At 40.3% G+C, this 20,738-nt stretch overlaps 1 protein-coding gene across 1 annotated transcript in view; it reads left to right on the top strand.

The window, feature by feature from the left end:
* Positions 1 to 20,738, top strand: part of dnah1 (dynein, axonemal, heavy chain 1) — a 420,700-nt gene that overhangs the window by 340,441 nt on the left and 59,521 nt on the right. The window contains exons 67-71 of the mRNA XM_043708503.1: positions 8,509 to 8,705; positions 9,827 to 9,971; positions 14,147 to 14,305; positions 14,778 to 14,909; positions 18,200 to 18,370. Coding sequence (XP_043564438.1) covers positions 8,509 to 8,705; positions 9,827 to 9,971; positions 14,147 to 14,305; positions 14,778 to 14,909; positions 18,200 to 18,370 — 804 coding nt within the window. The remainder of the gene's footprint in view (positions 1 to 8,508; positions 8,706 to 9,826; positions 9,972 to 14,146; positions 14,306 to 14,777; positions 14,910 to 18,199; positions 18,371 to 20,738) is intronic.

Raw genomic sequence — 20,738 nt, 5'->3', positions numbered from 1 at the left:
ATCCGTATACACCACATCTACCGCTTTACCCTTGTCTACCTCCTTAGTCATCTTCTCAAAGAATTCAATAAGGTTTGTGAGGCACGACCTGCCCTTCACAAAACCATGCTGACTATCCTTGATCACATTATTCCTATCCAGATGTTCATAAATCCTATCCCTTACAATTCTCTCTAAGATTTTGCCCACAACAGAAGTGAGACTCGCCGGCCTATAGTTACTAGGGTTATCCCTACTCCCCTTCTTGAACAAGGGAACCACATTTGCTAGCCTCCAATCTTCTGGCACTTCTCCTGTAGACAACGAGGACATAAACATCAAGGCCAATGGCTCTGCAATCTCCTTCCTTGCTTCCCAGAGAATCCTAGGATAAATGCTATCAGGCCCAGGGGACTTATCTATTTTCACCCTTTCCAGAATTTCCAACACCTCTTCCCTACATACCTCAAAGCCGTCCATTCTAATTAATTGTGACTCAATATTCACATCGGCAACAATGTCCTGTTCCTGAGTGAATACTGACGAAAAGTATTCATTCAGTGTCTCCCCAACCTCTTCAGCCTCCACACGCAACTTCCCACTACTATCCTTGACTGTACCTATTCCTACCCTAGTCATTCCTACCTAGTACCTTGCTGTACATCTACAGTAGTGAGTAGAGTAGGTTCTTTCTTGATTGAAGTTTATTGAAATCTGTCTCTTGATTACATTTTTAAAATATAAACCATATGTATTAAGTTAGCCTGGAGCACTGTTTTTCTTTAAGAGCAATACGATGGTGCTATTTTCTGGCTCTATAGTTTGTGAAGGAGCAAAGATGCTCTTTAGTGGAGTGATATGCTCATCTTGTTGGATGTGGGTGTTTAGGAGAGTTTACATGTTACTGAGGATTATGTCTGCAGGAAATGATTTGGTTGTGAATCCTATCAGATCGAATGGATCGGTTGGAGCAACAGTTAGAGGCAATGAGGAATTTATAAGAGTTAGGGAGTGTGATGAATGGCAGTAATAGGAAGGGAGAAAAGCCACAGTTACAGTCACATAGATGGGTTAAAAGGTAGGAGGGATAGGCAGGTAGTGCAAGAGTCTTCTGTGGCTGTCCCCATTTCAAACAGGTATGCTGTATTGGAAAATGTAGGGGGTGATGGACTCTCAAGCGAATGTAGCACAAACAGCCAAGCTTCTAGTATCAATACAGGCTATAATGTAATGAGGGGTATTTCGGGTTCCAAGATAGAGGACTGTATAATCAGAGACAAAGATAGACACTTTTGTGGCCAGCAGCGAAAAATCAGAATGGTGTATTGCCCCCCTGGTGCCAGGATCAAGGATGTCGCAGAGATAGTGCAGAATATTCTCAAAGGTGAGGGGTACAAGCAAGAGGTTACTGTACACATTGGTAAAAACAATGACTGCAGATGCTGGAAACCAGATTCTGGATTAGTGGTACACATTGGAACCATCAACATAGGAAGGGAAACGGATGAAATTCTGTAGGGAGAACATAGAGAGCTAAGCAGGAATATAAAAAGGAGGTCCTCAAAGGTAGTGATATCTGGATTACTCCTGGTGCTACGAGCTACTGAGGGTAGGACAGAGTGGATGAATGGATGGCTGAGGAGCTGGTGCATGGGAGAAGGGTTCATACTTTTGGATCATTGAATCTCTTCTGAGGTAGAAATGACCTGTACAAGAAGGACGGATTGCAACTAAATTGGAAGAGGACTAATATATTGTCAGGGAGATTTGCTAGAGCTGCTCGGGAGGATTTAAACTAGTAGGGTCGGGGGAGGGGGGGAGAGAAATAGTGAGGAAAGTGATCAATCTGAGACTAGTACAGTTGGGAAAGGGAGTGAGTCAAACAGTCAGGGCAGGAGGAACAAAGCAGAGAACAAGATAGAACTGATCAATTTAACTGCATTTACTTCAAAGCAAGAGGCCTAACAGGGAAGGCAGATGAACTCAGGGCATGATTAGGAATAGGGGACTTGGATATCGCAGCTATTACAGAAATATGGCTCAGGGATGGACAGGACTGGCAGTTTAATGTTCAGGATACAAGTGCTATAGGAAGGATAGAAAGGAAGGGAAGGGAGGAGGGGGAGTGCCATTTTTGAAAAGGAATAGCGTTACTGCTGTACTTAGGGAGGATATTCATGGAAATACATCCAGGGAAGTTATTTGGTTGGAACTGAGAAATAAGAAAGCAATGACCCCCTTACTGGGATTGTATTGTAGACCCCCTAATAGTCAGCGGGAAATTGAGAAACAAATTTGTAGGGAGATTTCAGTTATCTGTAGTAATAATAGGGTGGTTATGGTAAGGGATTTTAACTTTCCAGACATAGACTGGGACTGCCATAGTGTTAAGGGTTTAGATGGAGAGGAATTTGTTAAGTGTGTACAAGAAAATTTTCTGTTTTGTTATGTGGAGGTACCTACTAGAGAAGGTGCAAAACTTGACCTACTCTTGGAAAATAAGGCAGAGCAGGTGACTGAGGTGTCAGTGGGGGAGCACTTTGGGGCCAGCGACCATAATTCTATTAGTCTTAAAATAGTGATGCAAAAGGATGGACCAGATCTAAAAGTTGACGTTCTAAATTGGAGGAAGGCTAATTTTGACGGTATTAGGCAAGAACTTTCAAAAGCTGACTGGGGCTAGTTGTTCGCAGATAAAGGGGCGGCTGGAAAGTGGGAAGCCTTCAAAAATTAGATAACAAGAGTCCAGAGGCAGTATATTCCTAGTTAGGAAAGGCTGGTAGTTGTAGGGTATGCTGGATGACTAGAGAAATTAAGGTTGTGGTTAAGAAAAAAAAGGAAGCATATGTCAGGTATAAGCAGGAGAGATTGAGAGAAACCTTATAAGGGTATAAAGGCAGTAAGAGTGTACTTAAGAGGGAAATCAGGAGGTAAAAAAGTGGACATGAGATAGCTTTGGCAAATAAGGTTAAGGAAAATCCAAAGGGTTTTTAAATACATTAAGGACAAATGGGTGACTAGAGAGAGAACAGGGCCCCTCAAAGATCAGCAAGGCAGCCTTTGTGTGGAGCCATAGCAGATGGGGGAGATACTAAACAAGTATTTTGCATCAGTGTTTACTGTGGAGAAGGACATGGAAGATATAGAATGTGGGGAAATAGATGATGAGATCTTGAATAATGTAGAGGAGGTGCTGGATGTCTTAAAAAACATAAAAGTGGATAAATCCCTAGGACTTGATCAGGTGTACCCTAGAACTCTGTGGGAAGCTAGGGAAGTGATTGCTGGGCCTCTTGCTAAGATACTTGTATCATCGATAGTCACGGGTGAGGTGCCGGAAGACTTGAGGTCGGCTAACATAGTGTCACTATTTAAGACTGGTGGTATGAAAAAGCCAGGTAACTATAGATCAGTGAGCCTGACTTCAGTTGTCGGCAAGCTGTTGGAGGGAATCCTGAGGGACAGGATTTGCATGTATTTGGAAAAGCAAGGACTGACTAGGGATAGTCAGCATGGCTTTGTGCATGGGAAATCATGTCTCACAAACTTGATTGAGTTTTTTGAAGAAATAGCAAAGAGGATTGATGAGGGCAGAGTGGTGGACATGATCTATATGCACTTCAGTAAGGCATTCGACAAGGTTACCCTTGGGAGACTGGTTAGCAAGGTTAGGTCTCATGGAATACAGGAAGAACTAGCCATTTGGATACTGAACTGTCTCAAAGATAGAAGACAGAGGGTGGTGGTGGAGGTATGCTTTTCAGACTGGAGGCCTGTGACCAGTGGAGTGCCACAAGGATCGGTGCTGGGTGCACTACTTTAAGTAATTTTATATAAATGATTTGGATGTAAACATAGGAGACATAGTTACTAAGTTTGCAGTTGACAACAAAATTGGAGGTGTAGTGGACACCGAAGAAGGTTACCTCAGTACAATGGGATCTAGATCAGATGGACCAATGGGCTGAGAAGTGGCAGATAGAGTTTAGATAAATGTGAGGTGCTGCATTTTGGAAAAGCAAATCACGCAGGACCTATACTCTTAATGGTAAGGTACTAGGGAGTGTTGCTGAACAGAGACCTTGGAGTGCAGGTTCATAGCTCCTTGAAAGTAGTGGAGCAGGTGAATAGGATAATGAAGAAGGCCTTTGGTATGCTTTCTTTTATTGGTCAGAGCATTGAGTATAGGAGTTGGGAGGTCATGTTGCGGCTAACAGGACATTGGTTAGGCCACTTTTGGAATATTGTGTGCAATTCTGGTCTCCTTCCTATTGGAAGGATGGTGTGAAGCTTGAAAGGGTTCAGAAAAGATTTACAAAGATGTTGCCAGGATTTGAGCTATAGCGAGAGAGGTTGAATAGGCTGCAGCTGTTTTTCCTGGAGTGTCAGAGGCTGAGGGCTGACCTTATCGAGGTTTATAAAATCATGAGAGTCATGGATAGAACAAACAGACAGTGCCTTTCCCTTAGGGTGGGCGAGTCCAGACTAGAAGGCATAGATTTAGGATGAGAGGGGAAAGAAATAAAAGAGAGCTAAGGAGCAACATTTTCACACAGAGGTTGGTACATGTATGGAATGAGCTGCCAGAGGAAATAGTGGAACTGGTACAATTGCAGCATTTAAAAAGCATCTGGATGTTTATATGAATAGGAAGGGTTTAAAGAAATAAAAGAGAGCTAAGGAGCAACATTTTCACACAGAGGTTGGTACATGTATGGAATGAGCTGCCAGAGGAAATAGTGGAACTGGTACAATTGCAGCATTTAAAAGGCATCTGGATGTTTATATGAATCGGAAGGGTTTAGAGGGAAATGGGCCAAGTGCTGGCAAATGGGACTAGATTAGGTTAGGATATCTGTTCAGCATGGACGAGTTGGACCAAAAGGTCTTTTTCCGTGCTGTACTTTTCTATGAATCTATGACTCTATAAGTAGGCTCACAGTGAGTGAGCGCTTTTACAGAAAGCAAACAAGCCAAAGATGCAAGCTGATCCAGTCCATGAGCTGGATGTATGTTCCTGAACACAAAGTTAAGAAATGCTGCAGGATTACACTGTTAGTTGGTAGTGCAGCCCACGATGTCCCATCAGCAAAAGATATCAAACATATTACTGCTTGCTGTGCTGTTTAGCTCAGAAGCTTAATGTGGTTGTCAGCATGCCTCAAATCATCAAGGGGAACAACCTTCACTCAAGGGGTTCTTATACAGTAAGTCAAGGGCAACAACTGGTACTAGTTTGGGCCTTGTTCAGGGCAGTTGAGTCTACTCATTAGGAGCTGGATGATAGGTACCACCTATCCTGACACTTCCTACCCTTTGATGACTGGTTTGTCCTGGAATTATGGGAGATGAAAGTGGGTAGTATAGCTGTTGCATACCTGTAAGGAGGTGTCTTGGAGAAATGAGTAGGCAGCACAGAGGGCATACAGGGTTAGTGGATTCAGAGATTGGGCGGTGACCGCCAGTGGTGATGATATTGCAGACAATAGTGAGTGTGATAGAGCATGAGACTTGGTGGGAGTTTGGTTCTGGAGCAGAAATGGAGTATGTGTGAAATATCAGAGGTAAGATGGTGGCACTTATGCTGGCACATTTGAAAGATGAATGACGTTCTTCCCACAGCGCTGGGCATTCTTTCAGAACCGTTGTAACTGGGTAACTTTGGACAAGACGGCCATGGTCTGGTCTCATGGCCTCCACTGCTAGTCCTGGGGGGAGAAAGAAGTTGCATTGGCAGGACCTCCAGGCCCATGCCAGCAGAGAGGGAGCATCGATTTTCCCTTATCTACCATGTCCAGGGCACATATCAAGAACTGCAGACTAACAGTGCTTGTCTGGGTATACAGTGGGCTTTTAAAGGTAGTGCCTTTAAAGAGATGTTAGTCTTTTGGTGACGAGTTGTTCTGAGAATGGTGTGTGGTAAAATGGGGTGTAAATCAAATATAACTGACACTGTAGGAACATGGTAGGTAATTAACAAGGCTAGTTCAATAAAATAGGCTAAGAAAACTCACCAAACATCACAGCAAAAGAACCCTCCAAAAAAAAACTAAACACAACTTGGACTTAACCCATAAAACGTAAAATTTATCCCTAAATTTTGAAGGGACTTTATTGCTCTGAAACACTTTGGCTTGTCCTGAGATCATAAAAGATGCCTTCTTTCTATCTCAGGAACGGGTTTCAAGTTAGCTGACACTGCAGAGATAAAGGTCTCCCTCTGCCCGCTGGAAAGGACATATGTGTAATTGATCAGAAGATCTTTATTCAGAGGAGTTAGTCTGTAGGACTGCAGATGCCTCCCAGTAAAGTTACTGTGTTTCCACTGAGGCTGAATACACTGGCAAAGTCAGCACTGGAAAGTACTGACTGCGAGGAGCACACTGCCTTGTACAGTAACACAACTAATCTGCATGTAGTTATTTTGTGACTGATGAAAAATAGAAAAACATACTTTAATTGGAAATCTAAAAGAAAAATTTAAAAAGAGGCATGGAATCTGCAGCTCACTGAGCATCTGCAAGAAAAGAAATATTAAGTTCTCAGAAACAAAATGAAAATAAAATAGAAAGAAAATGCTAGAAATGCTCAGCAGGTCAGGCTGTATCTGTGGAGAGAGACACAGAAGATTGAATTTTACCAGAAATCAGCTAAGCATCAATTTTGCAAAAGTGGGTCCTGCAGATGCTGGAGATTAGAGTCAAGATTAGAGTAGTGCTGGAAAAGCACAGCAGGTCAGGCAGCAGCCGAGGAACACGCGAATCAATGTTTTGGGTGAAAGCCCTTCATCACTCGTGATGAAGGGCTTTATCCGAAACATTGATTTTCCTGCTCCTCGGATGCTGCCTGACCTGTTGTGTTTTTTCAGCACTACTTTAATCTTGACTCTAAGCATCAATTTTGTCAAGTTTCAAAAGGGTTTCTCTCTGTGAGTCCAAGTGAAATTTCTCATGCTATCATCCTAAACATAACTCATGCACCCACCCTAAAGGCACTCGTTGGCCATATCCTTCTTGAAGGACTCACTTTTGCTGGGGCACACCAGGATTCCTGGTGTTGGCACCATTTCTAAATATCAGCCCACGTACCAGGTCAAGCACTTTCAGGCCAGAGCTGCATTGCACAAGACCTATGAATTATCCCAGACTTGAAGGACAGTGGGAAATTGGCACCTCACTTTGCAGACTGTGACCTGGAGGTCTTGGTGGATAAGTTGGCATAGAGGAGGACTGTTCTCTTCTGGCAGAGGACTGGCAGAGGAAACCAGACGCAGCTGTCCTGATCTGAGGTTGGTATTTGAGTCAGTGCTGATTCCATGGTCTGAAGTTATGCTCGTAATGCAGGAGGAAAATCAATTGCCTTCTACACTCCACAAGGATAAGTGCTATCATCTTCACACTGTTGTCTCACAGTCACTTTATCCCTTCTACTATGCACACTTCCCACCAAGGAATCTGGTCTGCCACTCTTACTAATACATGCAACATGCTTGTACACACTCTCAGCCATCTGCCCACACTATTGGATGCCCTTTATGCTGCCTACTCATTCACAAATTACCACCTTTTCTCTACTGGCACCAGCACGAAAGACTTACACTGTCACTTTTCATCCCTCCTCTTACCTCATTCAAGGGACAAAAAGAGACAAGTCTGGGTGGGATTCCTAACAGTTGGCTCCTGATGCCCAAAAGGAGAATTCCTGACCCTCCCAAGTTGCCAACTGACCAGCCCAAGTCCCTTGACTGATAGCTGCTGTCAGCTATGACATCCTGAGATACGGTGTAACTGATATCCAAGATGAAGGGCTGGAGAGCAAGGGCAAGCTGGAATCACTTTCATGTCTGGAATTGCCGCTGACTAGTTTATACCCAGAAGTATTAGATTTTTTTTATTAGATTACTTACGGTGTGGAAACAGGCCCTTCGGCCCAACAAGTCCACACTACCCTCCGAAGAGCAACCCTCCCAGACCCAGTCCCCTACATTTACCCCTTCACCTAACACTACAGGCAATTTAGCATTGCCAATTCACCTAACCTGCACATCTTTAGACTAGGTAGAATAGGAAACTGCATTAAACAAGCTGCCATTAACTAATAATGCAATGTTGATGCATACTCTCTCACCACTCTTAGCAAGATTCTTATCTTGTCAATAGGCACTTTGTTGGAGAATCGGACTTCTTGATCTCAACATCAAAAGTCTCCTTACCACCTATCTCACCCTATTTTCCCAACTTTCTCACCAATGCCCAGGCAAAATATTGCCAAAAATTAAAGGAATATTTCAGATTTCCAGCAGGTTAACTTTTCATATCCAGTCTACTGAGAATTTTAAACCTGTTTTTTCTCATTTTTAATTAAAGATGATTTACTGGAGGCAGCATTCCAATGAAAGGTACTGGTGCACTATAAAGTGCGGCATTGTAAGTGGATTGGAGATGTGCCAAGTGGTGATTCTCTAATTTTTATTTTCCTAATTATTCATATTGTAGTAATGACCCATGTTAATTTGAATGTATTGAATAGGATGAATGGCATTACCTTCTCTCTGGAGGAAGCATCCAAACACTTGTCCCCAACCCAGCCTCTGATTGGCTGTCAGATAGAGCATGGAAGGACATCCAGAGTCTTACTAATCTGATGCACTTTGCCAACTTTATAGAAGATTTTGTAAACTATCTGGATGATTTCCAAGAAATCTTTGACAGTCAAGAACCTCACAGGTGATCTTTAAGTATTAATTTATTGAAATAGCTATCTGCATATTCATCTACATAAATCTTACTAAGATTTGATTCGATTTATTGTCACATATTAACTAAGTACAGTGAAAAGCTTTGTTTGTAATCAGTACAGGCAGATCATAAAGTGAAAAACTATAGGTTACACCACACAGGACGTGTGCAAAGCAAGATCAACATTAACAAGATCAGCATTATTTGAAGATACAGAGTCCATTCTCAGTTTAATAATGGCAGGGAAGAAGCTGTCATTGCACCTGCTCGTGTGTGTATTCAAGCTTCTGTATCTTCTGCTTGATGGAAGAGGTTGTAGGAGAGCATTACCATGTTGGGATGGATCTTTGATGATGTCCATAGCAGATTGTTGACCCCAATTTGTGTACAGAGGCTGCTAGTGCCATCTAGGGCTGATATCAGAATGTGCAGGGCCAGTAGGAAGGCAGTGAATTTACATGGCCACAGGAGCCATCTGCATATACCAAAACATTCCGTAGCCCCAGTGAGCCGGAGACTGTTTTCTGTTGCTGTCCTGGACAGTCTTCCCTAAACCCTCCATCTCCTTTGTTTCCTGGTCCTCCCCAATACTCCATCTACCCTCCCCAAACTACTTACGTCTCTACACTCGTCAGCTTCTCTCTCTCCCTCCCCATCTACAATTATATAACTCTGTGCTAAACCAGCTATTCTTAATTATCTCTATGTGTCATCTCAATTGTTTGTCAGTTTAACAACTATTAGTTTCTTATGGTATTTTAAAGCTACCTATTAATACCTGAATGCTGTTCATTGCATTAACTGGTGCTGTTTTCTGGACTACATTCAGATTGGTTTTAACTAGCATAGAAGGAACATCATGGGATTGACAGGGGTACAGCCCCCTGAACAAATGAGTCTCATGATGGCATAGTTCTAACAATTGACTAGAAGAACAGCAGCAACCAGGAGATCTTGGCAAAAGAGTACCATCCTATCAGGAGCTACCAGTCTTACAATAATTGCCTACTGATATTTGAAAAGCAAACTTGTGACTAAACAATTACATGTTAAGTTGGCCTGGGTTACATGGTGGCATTCAAAAAAAATTAAACATTTTTTTCTTATAGACAACCTTTGCCAGCAGATTTAGAGACTGAAACAAATTCATTTCAGAGACTGCTTATTATGCGTTGTCTTCGACTGGACAAAGTCACCAATGCCATGCAGGATTTTGTGGCACTTCATCTCGGCCAGAGGTTTATTGAGCCTCAGGTCAGTCTTACTGCTTCATATTTATTTGAGTTTGGCTGCTATTATAATTACATTTGTAGCACGTTATTTTCATAAGTTATGTTTTAGATTTTTAGAGCAATGAAAGCAAAATTAATGCTGGAGATGAACTTGGAATTAAAGAGTTTATAGCATATTTGGCTCCACACTTATCATTACATTTCCTTCTCACTTGTTTACCCTCACCTTAATCCAACACTAACACCATATCTTCCAATCCTTTATCCCCCTTGTGTTTATATAGTTTCCTTATAAATGTACTTCTCCTTTTTCTGTAATCCACTTTATGCAGTGGCAAGTACCACATTCAAACAACTTTCTGCATTTTTTAAACAAGATTCATTTATGAAATATTGGTATTGCTCATTAGGCCAATATTTATTTCCCATCCTGAAGTGGTGGTGAGCTGTCTTGTTAAGCCAGTGTAGACCTTGGGGTGTAGGAATATACATAGTGCCTTTAAGAAGATAGTTCTAGGATTTTGACTCAGTGTCAGTGAATGAACAGTGATATATTTCCAAATCAGGATGGAGAGAATGGCTTGGAAGGGGACTTAAGGATGGTGGTGTGCCCATGTATGTGCTGCTCTTGTGTATTTAAGTCCTAGACGTCAAGTGTTGTAAACTAATCTTGCTGAATTATTACAGTAGATGCGGTGAGTTGCTTTTAAGTGGGCCGCTTTGTCCTGGATGGTATCAAGCTTCTTGAGTATTGTTGGGTCTGCAATCTTCTGGGCAAGTTGGAAATATTCCATCACAATCCTGACTTGTGCCTTGGACAGGCCTTGGGGAACTAATCGTCATTGAATTTCTAGCCAGTCTTTGATCTATTCTTGTAGCCACAGTATTTACAGCAATTCCTCTCGAATGCTTTTTGGGAGTTATTGTGAAGTTATATCATCTATCATCCAAATGAGTATGGTGGGCTAAGTTTTGAATGGGAAACTAAGCTAGGACCCAGCATTTATCTACCTGTTCCAGATGCTGAACAATCTGTTATAAACTTTACTATTGGGACTCGCGTGATGCAGTGGTAGCATCCCTACCTCTAAGCCTTAGAGGCCTGGCTTCAAGTCCCACCTGCTCCAGAGAGTGTGTAATAACATTTCTGAACAGAACAATATATCTACATTCTGTTGTTTATTGTTTAATTTCAAAAATTTCAATGCTGAGCTAATAATACAACTTAAATTATTTGAATAATACTCAATAAAATGGAATGGGTGAATCCAGCTAATGGGATCAGATTAGCTGTTGGTTTTATACTCCAGCAATGTTTCTGCTCATTTCAACTGCCATGACCACTTTATGCTGAGTTAATTGTGCACTAAAAAGCAGCTCTCCAATTGAATGGACAGGGTTAATTATGCTGCACTTTTGTGAGATGTAGGTGGTTGGGTTAAGTTTTTGCAACTTGTGTATGATTGTCTTAACAACAATAGGACTTAATTTTTTTTTATAATGTGGCTCCTACAAGTTTTGAGAAAGAGTCTTGGAAACTCATTAAAATAAAGTCTGGTATAATTGCAACAAGAACGTAGTAGCAGGAGAAACCCAGATAGCCCCGAAAGCCTGTTTTGCCATTCAAGAAGATCATGGCTAATCTTTGATCTAAATCTATACATCTATGATTGCTCCATATCCTTTAATACTTTTGGCTAAGAAAGACCTAGCCCTCTCAGTTTAAAGTTGATTATTGATCTAGCATTAATTGTCATTTTTTTTTAGATTTAGATTACATTACAGTGTGGAAACTTGCCCTTGGCCCAACAAGGTCCACACCGACCCGCCGAAGCGCAACCCACCCATTCCCCTACATTTACCCCTTTACCTAACACTACGGGCAATTTAGCATGGCCAATTCACCTGACCTGCACTTCTTTGGACTGTGGGAGGAAACCGAAGCACCCGGAGGAAACCCAAGCAGACACGGGGAGAACGTGCAAACTTCACACAGTCAGTCGCCTGAGGCGGGAATTGAACCCAGATCTCTGGCGCTGTGAGGCAGCAGTGCTAACCACTGTGCCACCGTGCCGCCCATTTGTGGAAGAGAGTTTCAAATTTATACTATGCTTTGTGTATAGAAATATTTTCTAATTTCACTCATAAAAGGTTTATCTCAGTTTTGGTAAATTATGCTTCTTTGATTTACATTCCTGAACCAGCAGAAACAATTTACCTCTCTCTACCCTAAATGTTTTTACGGGTATCTTGAAAGCTTCCTCTCTGAACATTCTAAATTGCAAAGATTGTGTTATCTCTCCTTGTAATGTAACACTTGGAATCCAAATGTTATTCTGTTAAAACTATGCTTCAATCCCTCCAAGGTCAAGATACTTTTCTGGTATGGTGCTTGCAACAGTAATCCCAATGTAGTCTAAACTTGTATAGCAGTAGCATGATTCTGACTCCTTTATATATCAGTCCTCTAACCATAAAGGTCAGCCTGATTGTAAATAATTATTTCCCTACCTGTTCATGATTTTTTTCATGATCTGTGTACCTGGACTCTTGGATATTCTGCTCATGGCTTTTCACCATTTAGAAACTAAATTGTTCGATCCTCTTTTTCATTCAAACTGGGTGACCTCACATTTGTGCTTATATTAATCTATCAGTTCACTCTGTTCCCTTAATCTATCAATAACTCTGCATTTTTTTAAATTTCTATCAATCTTCCTAAACTGTGATGTCCATAACTGGACATAGTTGAGATCAAATCAGCAATTTTTAAAGGTTCACCATAACTTCATTTTGTATTTACTGCTTCTATTCTTAAAGAGCAGAATTCTGTATGCATGTTAACCATTTGCCCCACCTTCTTTGCAACAGTCCCTAATTTGTGCACATAAATCCCCAGATCTCTAAGTTGTGTACTACTTTCAGAACTGAGTCCTTTGTTTTACACTGCTTCTCCTTGTTCTTCCATCAGAAAGGAACATATTTCACCTCTCTGGATTAAATTTCACCTGTCACACGTCCTCCCATTTCACTAGCCTATGTTCTTTTGAGGTTAATCATTATCCTTACAATTCACAATACTTCCAAATTTTGTGTCACCTGCTATTTGATTAATTGTTTAAAGCCATTCTGTCTTTGCACTCCATTTGCTTAATATCTGCATTTTTCCAATCTACCACAACACAGCTACTACAGGGTACCTATTTACAGCATCTACTACAATCTTAAAATCTTCTCAATGGTTTTATTTTGCAAAAAAAGTCTTATCTTTTTGATTACCACTAATTTTATTCTCACTTATCATTGAAAATATCATCTTTCATCGTTAGTTATTTCTCTCTTTCTACAATTTCACCTTTTCCCAGCAGAATTTATAAACTGTCATATTTAGTTCCCACACCTGACTATTTTGCAGTCATACTACAATCATGTCTACTTGAATTTGCACCTGCAGTTCCTCAGTTTGATCCTTTTTATACGTATGTAAAGGATATTATTTAGAGTTTACACCTTGATCCAGTTACTCTAATACTCTACACACACATTTTATTTATTTATAACCCTGGTGTTCTGCTGCTGCTGAATGAGCGCTGTTCCGACAACATTAAAAAAACTCAACACATCCCATGTAAGCAGGAGAAAGTGAGGACTGCAGATGCTGGAGATCAGAGCTGAAAATGTGTTGCTGGAAAAGCGCAGCAGGTCAGGCAGCATCCAAGAATGCTGCCTGACCTGCTGCGCTTTTCCAGCATCCCATGTAAGCAGCCTGCTGGAATGGTACCCTATTCAGCATCTTAAACATTCAGTCCCTTGACCTCTGGCATACTATGGCTGCAGCATGATATACTGCCACAACTTACCAAAATTTCTTCTACCACCAGGTTCATGCACAAATACCAGCATTTGCAACCCACTCTCCAAATCACATGCATTATCCTGACTTGGAAATATATAACAATTTAAATTTTGGAACTTCCTTCCTAACAGTGTCATAAAACTAACGTCACCTTATAGGTTTCAGCAGTTAAAGAAGGTAGCTCACTACCATCTTCTCAGGGATAATTGGGAATGGGCAAAAATTGCTAGACTTGCCCACATGCCATCAACAAACAAAATATATTCTGATTGGATCAGCTGATTGATGTTGATAAGGTATTTCTGACAGTATGGTTTTTTAAAAGTTGTTGTTTCTTTCAGACCTCTGATCTGAGCACAGTTTTTAAAGATTCAGCTCCCAGCATTCCATTAATATTTGTGCTATCGCCAGGCACAGATCCTGCAGCTGACCTGTATAAATTTGCAGAAGAGATGAAATTTTCAAAAAAACTGAGTGCCATTTCACTAGGACAGGGACAGGTAAGCAAAAATATTCAAAATAGAACTTGACTATGCAGTCTCGTTGCCTCTAGGGGGTTCTTGCTGATTACCATTATGCAGGCAAGATTAAACAATAACACGATAAATGAAAGAGCTGCAGATGCTGAAGATCTGAAACAAAAGCAAAAATTGCTGGAGGAACTCAGCAGGTCTGGCAACACCTGTAGAGAGAAAACTGAGTTAACATTTCGAGTCCGGTGACCGTTTTTCAGAACTGAACAGGACTCGAAATGTTAACTCTGCTTTCTCTCCACAGATGCTGCCAGATTTGTTGAGTCTCCAAGTTCTATTTTTGAACACGATAATCATGGTGGTTAAGTTTCTGGTCTAGTGTAAAACTAGCAAGAATTTATAAAGCATTTTGAAAAACCCAGAAATGTGCTTTAACAATGTAACATTTTTAGGAAGTGTTTTCTTTCACAAATGTAAATTGAACTCCTTTTATTCACAGGGGCCTAGGGCAGAAGCTATGATGCGTAATTCTATGGAACGTGGAAAATGGGTGTTTTTTCAAAATTGTCATCTGGCCCCGAGCTGGATGCCTTCTCTGGAGAGACTTATTGAAACTGTGGATCCTGACAAGGTGATTTTTTTGATTTCATATGAAGAGGGATAAATAATCTATGTGTAGATATCAGTTCACTCCTTTTAATACAATTTGATAACTAGCTCTTTACAAACAAGATTGAAGATTGTGAAGAAAATGTAGAGATAATGAATGTGTGGAAACTACTGGAGTCATGAAAGTGTCATCTTTATAAATTCAACTGATCAAGGACGATGTAAAGAATGTAGAAAGAAATTCTATAGTTTTGGTCAATCTGTCCCTCAAATTGACCCAGGAGTGTTTGCCTAGTTTTCCTACGGAAGATGGAATAGGTTAGGTAGAGTTTCTTGGACTCAACAACACTGACCAATTCAATAAAATTAGATCTATTGTCTTCTGTGAAACATTAAGTACCTTTACTTGCCATACCTATATTTAAGTAACTGTTAGTGTACATCACCTTATAAAAGATAGTTATCTTTTAACCCAACAAAACAATCAATTGTTAAGTGTTAATACCGAAGAAACAGTCTATGTTCCAACAGACAGTAGAGTGTATTATCTACAGTCTTCAAAAATAGCAAGCAGCAATAAATTTTAATCTGCTTGAACATTAAGCAGCATTCTTTTACATCCAGATACAACAAATCAGTGAAGGAAATGTGTTTGATGGGTCAAATTAGTTTGCTTTACTTACTCGTTTGGGCTTTTAAAGAATTTCATTCATAGATGCGTTTTCTTAACCTGAAGGCATCCTAAAGCCACTGAAGTATGTTTTGAACATTGGTCACTTGATGTGATGTCATATTGTATGTTGCTGAAAGAGTGGGATACTGCATACTGATTTCCATTAATACAGTTCCAAATCAGTTGCCCACAACACTTGTCCATTGTCATGGGAAGAAATTCCTTTTATTTTCTTCTTATTTTAAATGGCACCTAACATTCATTCTGTTAAAAGAAAATAGCTCCTATTCAAGCACTGCTTCTTACATACTCAGGATGCCAAAAAGGCACTTTTGAAATGTAGTCGTTATTGTAAGCTGCAACCTATATATGCCTAAAATTGGAAGCAGTGACATGGTGAAATCAAACAATCTGTCCATCAATGGATAATCACTGTGGGCTGGATTTTATGAACATCCATCCCGACCCATGTGGCCTTTTGACAATTTAACAGCTATTCACAAAATATATTAATGATTTGGATAAGGGAATAAAATATAAAAAGTTTGCAGATGATACCAAGTAGGGTGGGAGGGTGAACTGTGACAAGGGTGCAGAGATCCTTCAGCACAATCTGGATAGGTTGGTTAAGTGGACAAATCAATGGTAGATGCAGTATAATTTGGATAAGTGTGAGGTTATTCACTTTGAAAGCAAAAACAAGAAGGCAGACTACTACCTGAATAGCTGTAAAGTGGAAGAGGGAAATGTGCAGCAGGACGTGGGTGTCCTTGTGCTGAAGGTAAGCATGCAGATGCAGCAGACAGTAAAGAAGGCAAATGGTATGTTGGCCTTCATTGCGAGAGGTTTCGAATATAGAAGCCAAGATGTGTTGTTGCAATTATACAGGGCCTTGGTGAGGTCACACCTAGAGTATTGTGTGCAGTTTTGGTCTCCCTTTCTGAGGAAGGACGCTCTTGCTCTCGAAAGAGTGCGATGAAGGTTTACCAGGTTGATTCCAAGGATGGTGGAACTGACTTATAAGGAGAGATTGACTAGGTTAGGATTGTTTTAACTGGAGTTCAGACGAGTGAGAGGGGATCTCATAGAGACTTATAAATTTCTAACAGGACTAGACAGGGTAGATGCAGGGAGGATGTTCCCGAGGTTGGGGGCATCCAAAACCAGAAGTCACAGTCTGAGGATTCAGGGTGCAACATTTAGGACGGAGATGAGGAGACATTTCTTCACCCAAAGAGTGGTGAGCCTGTGAAATTCATTACCACAGGAAGCAGTTGATGCTAAAACATTAAATGTATTCAAGAGACCGCTAGGTATAGCACTTGGGGTGAATGGGATCAAAGGTTATGGGGAGAAAGCACTATTAGGCTATTGAGTTGGACGATCGGTCATGATCGTGATGAATGACGGAGCGGCCTCCTTCTGCTCCTATATTCTACGTTTCTGTGTTAACTGATGTGAAAGTTCATGGGTGCTATGCCTGCCAGCTACCGTCCACCTCTTACCCCTGTAATAATTTGACCAGGAAGACCACCTGCCTGTGGGCTAATTGAAATCCTTATTTAATTAAAGGTCACTTACAAACCTCATTTTGCCCCCATTGGGATTTAACTAATGGAAGGGCAAGGCATTTGTGCCACCATGGTAATGTCCCCATTTCTCGGTCAGCAGATCTGATTTCAAGTCCCCTCTCCCCTGAGGTAATACATGTCATGACATGCCTGACCAAGTTGATTAAGTTATTTTAATCAGTGGCAGGAGGGCCCATGACAAGCAACCAACCTGAAAGCTTATATGGATCGTTGGTGGCAAGAAGGTGAGGCCTGCTTAAGAGGCCATCTAGGTTCATTAGAGTACCTCCATGATCCTTCTCTGCCAGCATCCCCCAAATCAGTGTGTCTCATTTGTCTGGATCCTGGTACCTGGATTAATGGTGGAGTATTACACCACCATAGAGTATTGGCAGAAGAGGTCCTGTTCTAAGATAGCAAGAAGGTTTATTGAATGATAGCAATAAATACAAAAACATTTTGTCAGTCAAAATTAATATGACCTTAGGGATCTATGGATGCATCTGTTCTCTCCAAAAGCTAGAGGAGAACTCCTGGTCTCTACCTATATATGACATCAGTAAAATGAGTGGAGCCAATGTAACATGAACTTTAACCCCTTATACAATATGATCCACCATATTCCTTCTACACTGCCCTGTCTACCCCAGCTGTCCTTTGCTTGCCAGGTCTTCTAGCCTAACCACAGCAATACCCACTGCTCAAGTTACTTTAACTCTTACTCCATGGATCTTCAGGGTCAAGGACTGGGTGCAGTAACTGTTCTAGCAGTAACTACCTCTCCTGGTAGCACTGTGGGGACTGGAGAAGTGCTGGCTATTTGATCAAGCAGCACCTCCAGATGGGGAAGAAAGTCTCATCATAAACCAGTTAACAGCCTGTCAACTGCTATTAAGTAACTGCTTAAAAAAAAACTATTAGAGAAAAGGTAGGCTCACTCCCAACATTTTGTCCTAGGAGGCATTCAGTCTTGAATTTTGCAATACCAAGTGTGGCTATGTGTGTGCTTGACTGATTTTATGTATGAAAATTCAGGATTAATCACGTGTTCTTTGTTTTAATATCCAGGTTCATCGAGACTTCAGGATTTGGCTGACTAGTTTACCAAGCAATAAATTTCCAGTGTCAATCCTGCAAAATGGCTCTAAGATGACAATTGAACCACCAAGGGGAATAAAAGCAAATTTACTGAAAACCTACACGAACCTCACTAATGATTTCTTGAACTCTTGTTCGAAGGTAAATTTATAATTAATATTTTATTACGAGTATATGGTTCTAATTATGTGGAATACTCGCAATACTGAATAATTAATATTCAACTCTTCTCTTCTTCCTGTCAAAATACATAACTTCAAATTCTTTCCATATTTTATCCCATCTGCCAAGCTTTTGCGAATTCAGTTAGCCAGTCTATATCCCTGTGAAGATTCTTTGTGTAATGCTCAGCACTTGCCTTCCCACCTATTTTTGTGTCATTTGCAATTTTAGCTATACTACATTCACTTTACTCATTCAAGCCAACAACATTTATAATAAATAGTTGTGACCTCCACACACACCCTCCCCCACACCAAATAGTCCCTTGAAACTGTTTCAAGTTGCCATCCTAAAAATGACCCTTATCCCAACTGTCTGATTTCTTTTAGGTAATCAATCCTCTATCCATCTTATTATATTACCTCCACCAGCCTGGGCTCTTAAAGGAGACAAATGTGTGATACCTTACCAAATGCCTTATGAGAATCCCAGTATATTGCACTCTTTTATCTATCCTGCTTGTTGCTTCTCAAAGAATCTCAATAAACTTGTCAGGCATGATTTTCCATCCATGAAGCCATACTGACTCTGCCTGATTATATTATGTATTTCTAAATGCTCTTGTGTTACTTTTTTTTATCATAGATTTTAACATTTTCCCAATAACAGATGATAAACTAATCGGTCTTTGTTATCTTTTATTTTGTCTTCTTTCTTCTTTAAGCAAAGGTATTTCAGCGATTGTTTTCCAAAACTCTAGGACTTCTCCAGAATCTAAGGATTTCTGGAAGTTTATTCTTCTGGTTCTGTAGCTATTTCTTTTAATCTCTTAGGCTGTGACCCATCAGGTTCCATTTACTGTGATTGTTCTCAAAACAAATACACGTTGGAATATCACAATGAATGTATCAAATATCTTGAAAGATACCTCTTCTAAGACATTAAGATGTTGGTTATCAGGTCCAAGAGTTTTGTTGGTTTTACTTCATAACGTTCTCTAGTACATTACGCTACTGATATGAATTAGCATACACTCCTCACACTCAATATCCCCTTGGTTCACCATTATTTTGATACTAATTATGTGCTTTCTATTGTGAAATCAGTTACAGGTCTTTTTTTTAAACTGTCTCTGCCATTTCTAAATTCCCACTGCAATTTCATACTCCTTAGTCTGCAAGAGCCCAAAAAATACTTTTGCCTCCTCCCTACCACTTTATATACTTGTAGGGCTCAGTAACTGTTGTAAAAAGCCATCTATTTCATGAATATCTTTTAGGGAAGGAAATCTGTCATCAATATCCAGTCTGGCCAGCAGTGACTCTAGGCCCACAACAATGCAGTTGACTCTAGTTGTCCCTCTACCCTCCTGACAGTTCATTATATTTCCAAGCTTATGTCATCTTTACATTCTGAAATTGTGCCCTGTACACCTGAGTCTAAATCATTAATATATATTAAGAAAGCTATTGCTGGGGGGAACACCTGGCATATAGCTAACTTTCTATCCGTGAGGGCAATTATGTCCCTTTTTATTCCACAAACTTTAACATTATTGGCAATCCAGTTATGTGGCAATTTCATAAAAAGCCTGTTGGAAATTCATTTACACATCATCATCAAAACTCATGAAAATTCATTAACACAATTTACATTTATAAATTCATGCTAGTCCTCTCTGTTAATTTTGTTTGGATTATTGTCTCCGAAAACGTTCCTACCACAAAGGTTAAACTGACTGGCCTGCAATTACTGGGTTTATCCTTAAATCCTTTTTGACTGAGATTGATTCCCTCCAGTCCCAATACTTAATGGATCACAACATAAAATTAAAATACTTTTCCCAGTTACCATGATAACAAATGTAATAACTTTCTCTAAATCATGTTTTAAACCATAAGACCTATTAACCAGGTTTCTTAGTAAACACGGTTATTGGTTTATTATCAAAATAAAGAGTCAATAAATATACAATATTTGGTTAACATATAAAGCCAATAACATAGAAATAAAATTAGTTATCTCTCTAAACATCCATAATGCACACATCCAAAAACACACTCTGAAGAAAAATAATTACCCTGCAGAAATGGCTTCCTGGAAAAAATGCATTTTGGCCAATCAGTTATTCTTGAAGGCAAAAGATAACCATAGGATGTCCCAAAGTGTGTTGCTCTGAAGTTTTGACAGCTGTAGTCAAGTCACAAATTACACACAGTTGTCCCTGAAATCTTGCAGACAGAGCTTGTTCAGGAAGGACAATCTTGATCCTCAATCACTCTTCCAAAAAGAGCGATAAATTTTATCCCTGAACTCAACCAGAGGCCTTTATTTTCAGAGAGAGATC

Source organism: Chiloscyllium plagiosum, chromosome 18 (genome assembly GCF_004010195.1).
Source record: "Chiloscyllium plagiosum isolate BGI_BamShark_2017 chromosome 18, ASM401019v2, whole genome shotgun sequence".
NCBI lineage: Eukaryota > Metazoa > Chordata > Chondrichthyes > Orectolobiformes > Hemiscylliidae > Chiloscyllium > Chiloscyllium plagiosum.
Note: the sequence above shows the minus strand (reverse complement) of the source record. Positions and strands in the feature narration are given on the sequence as shown.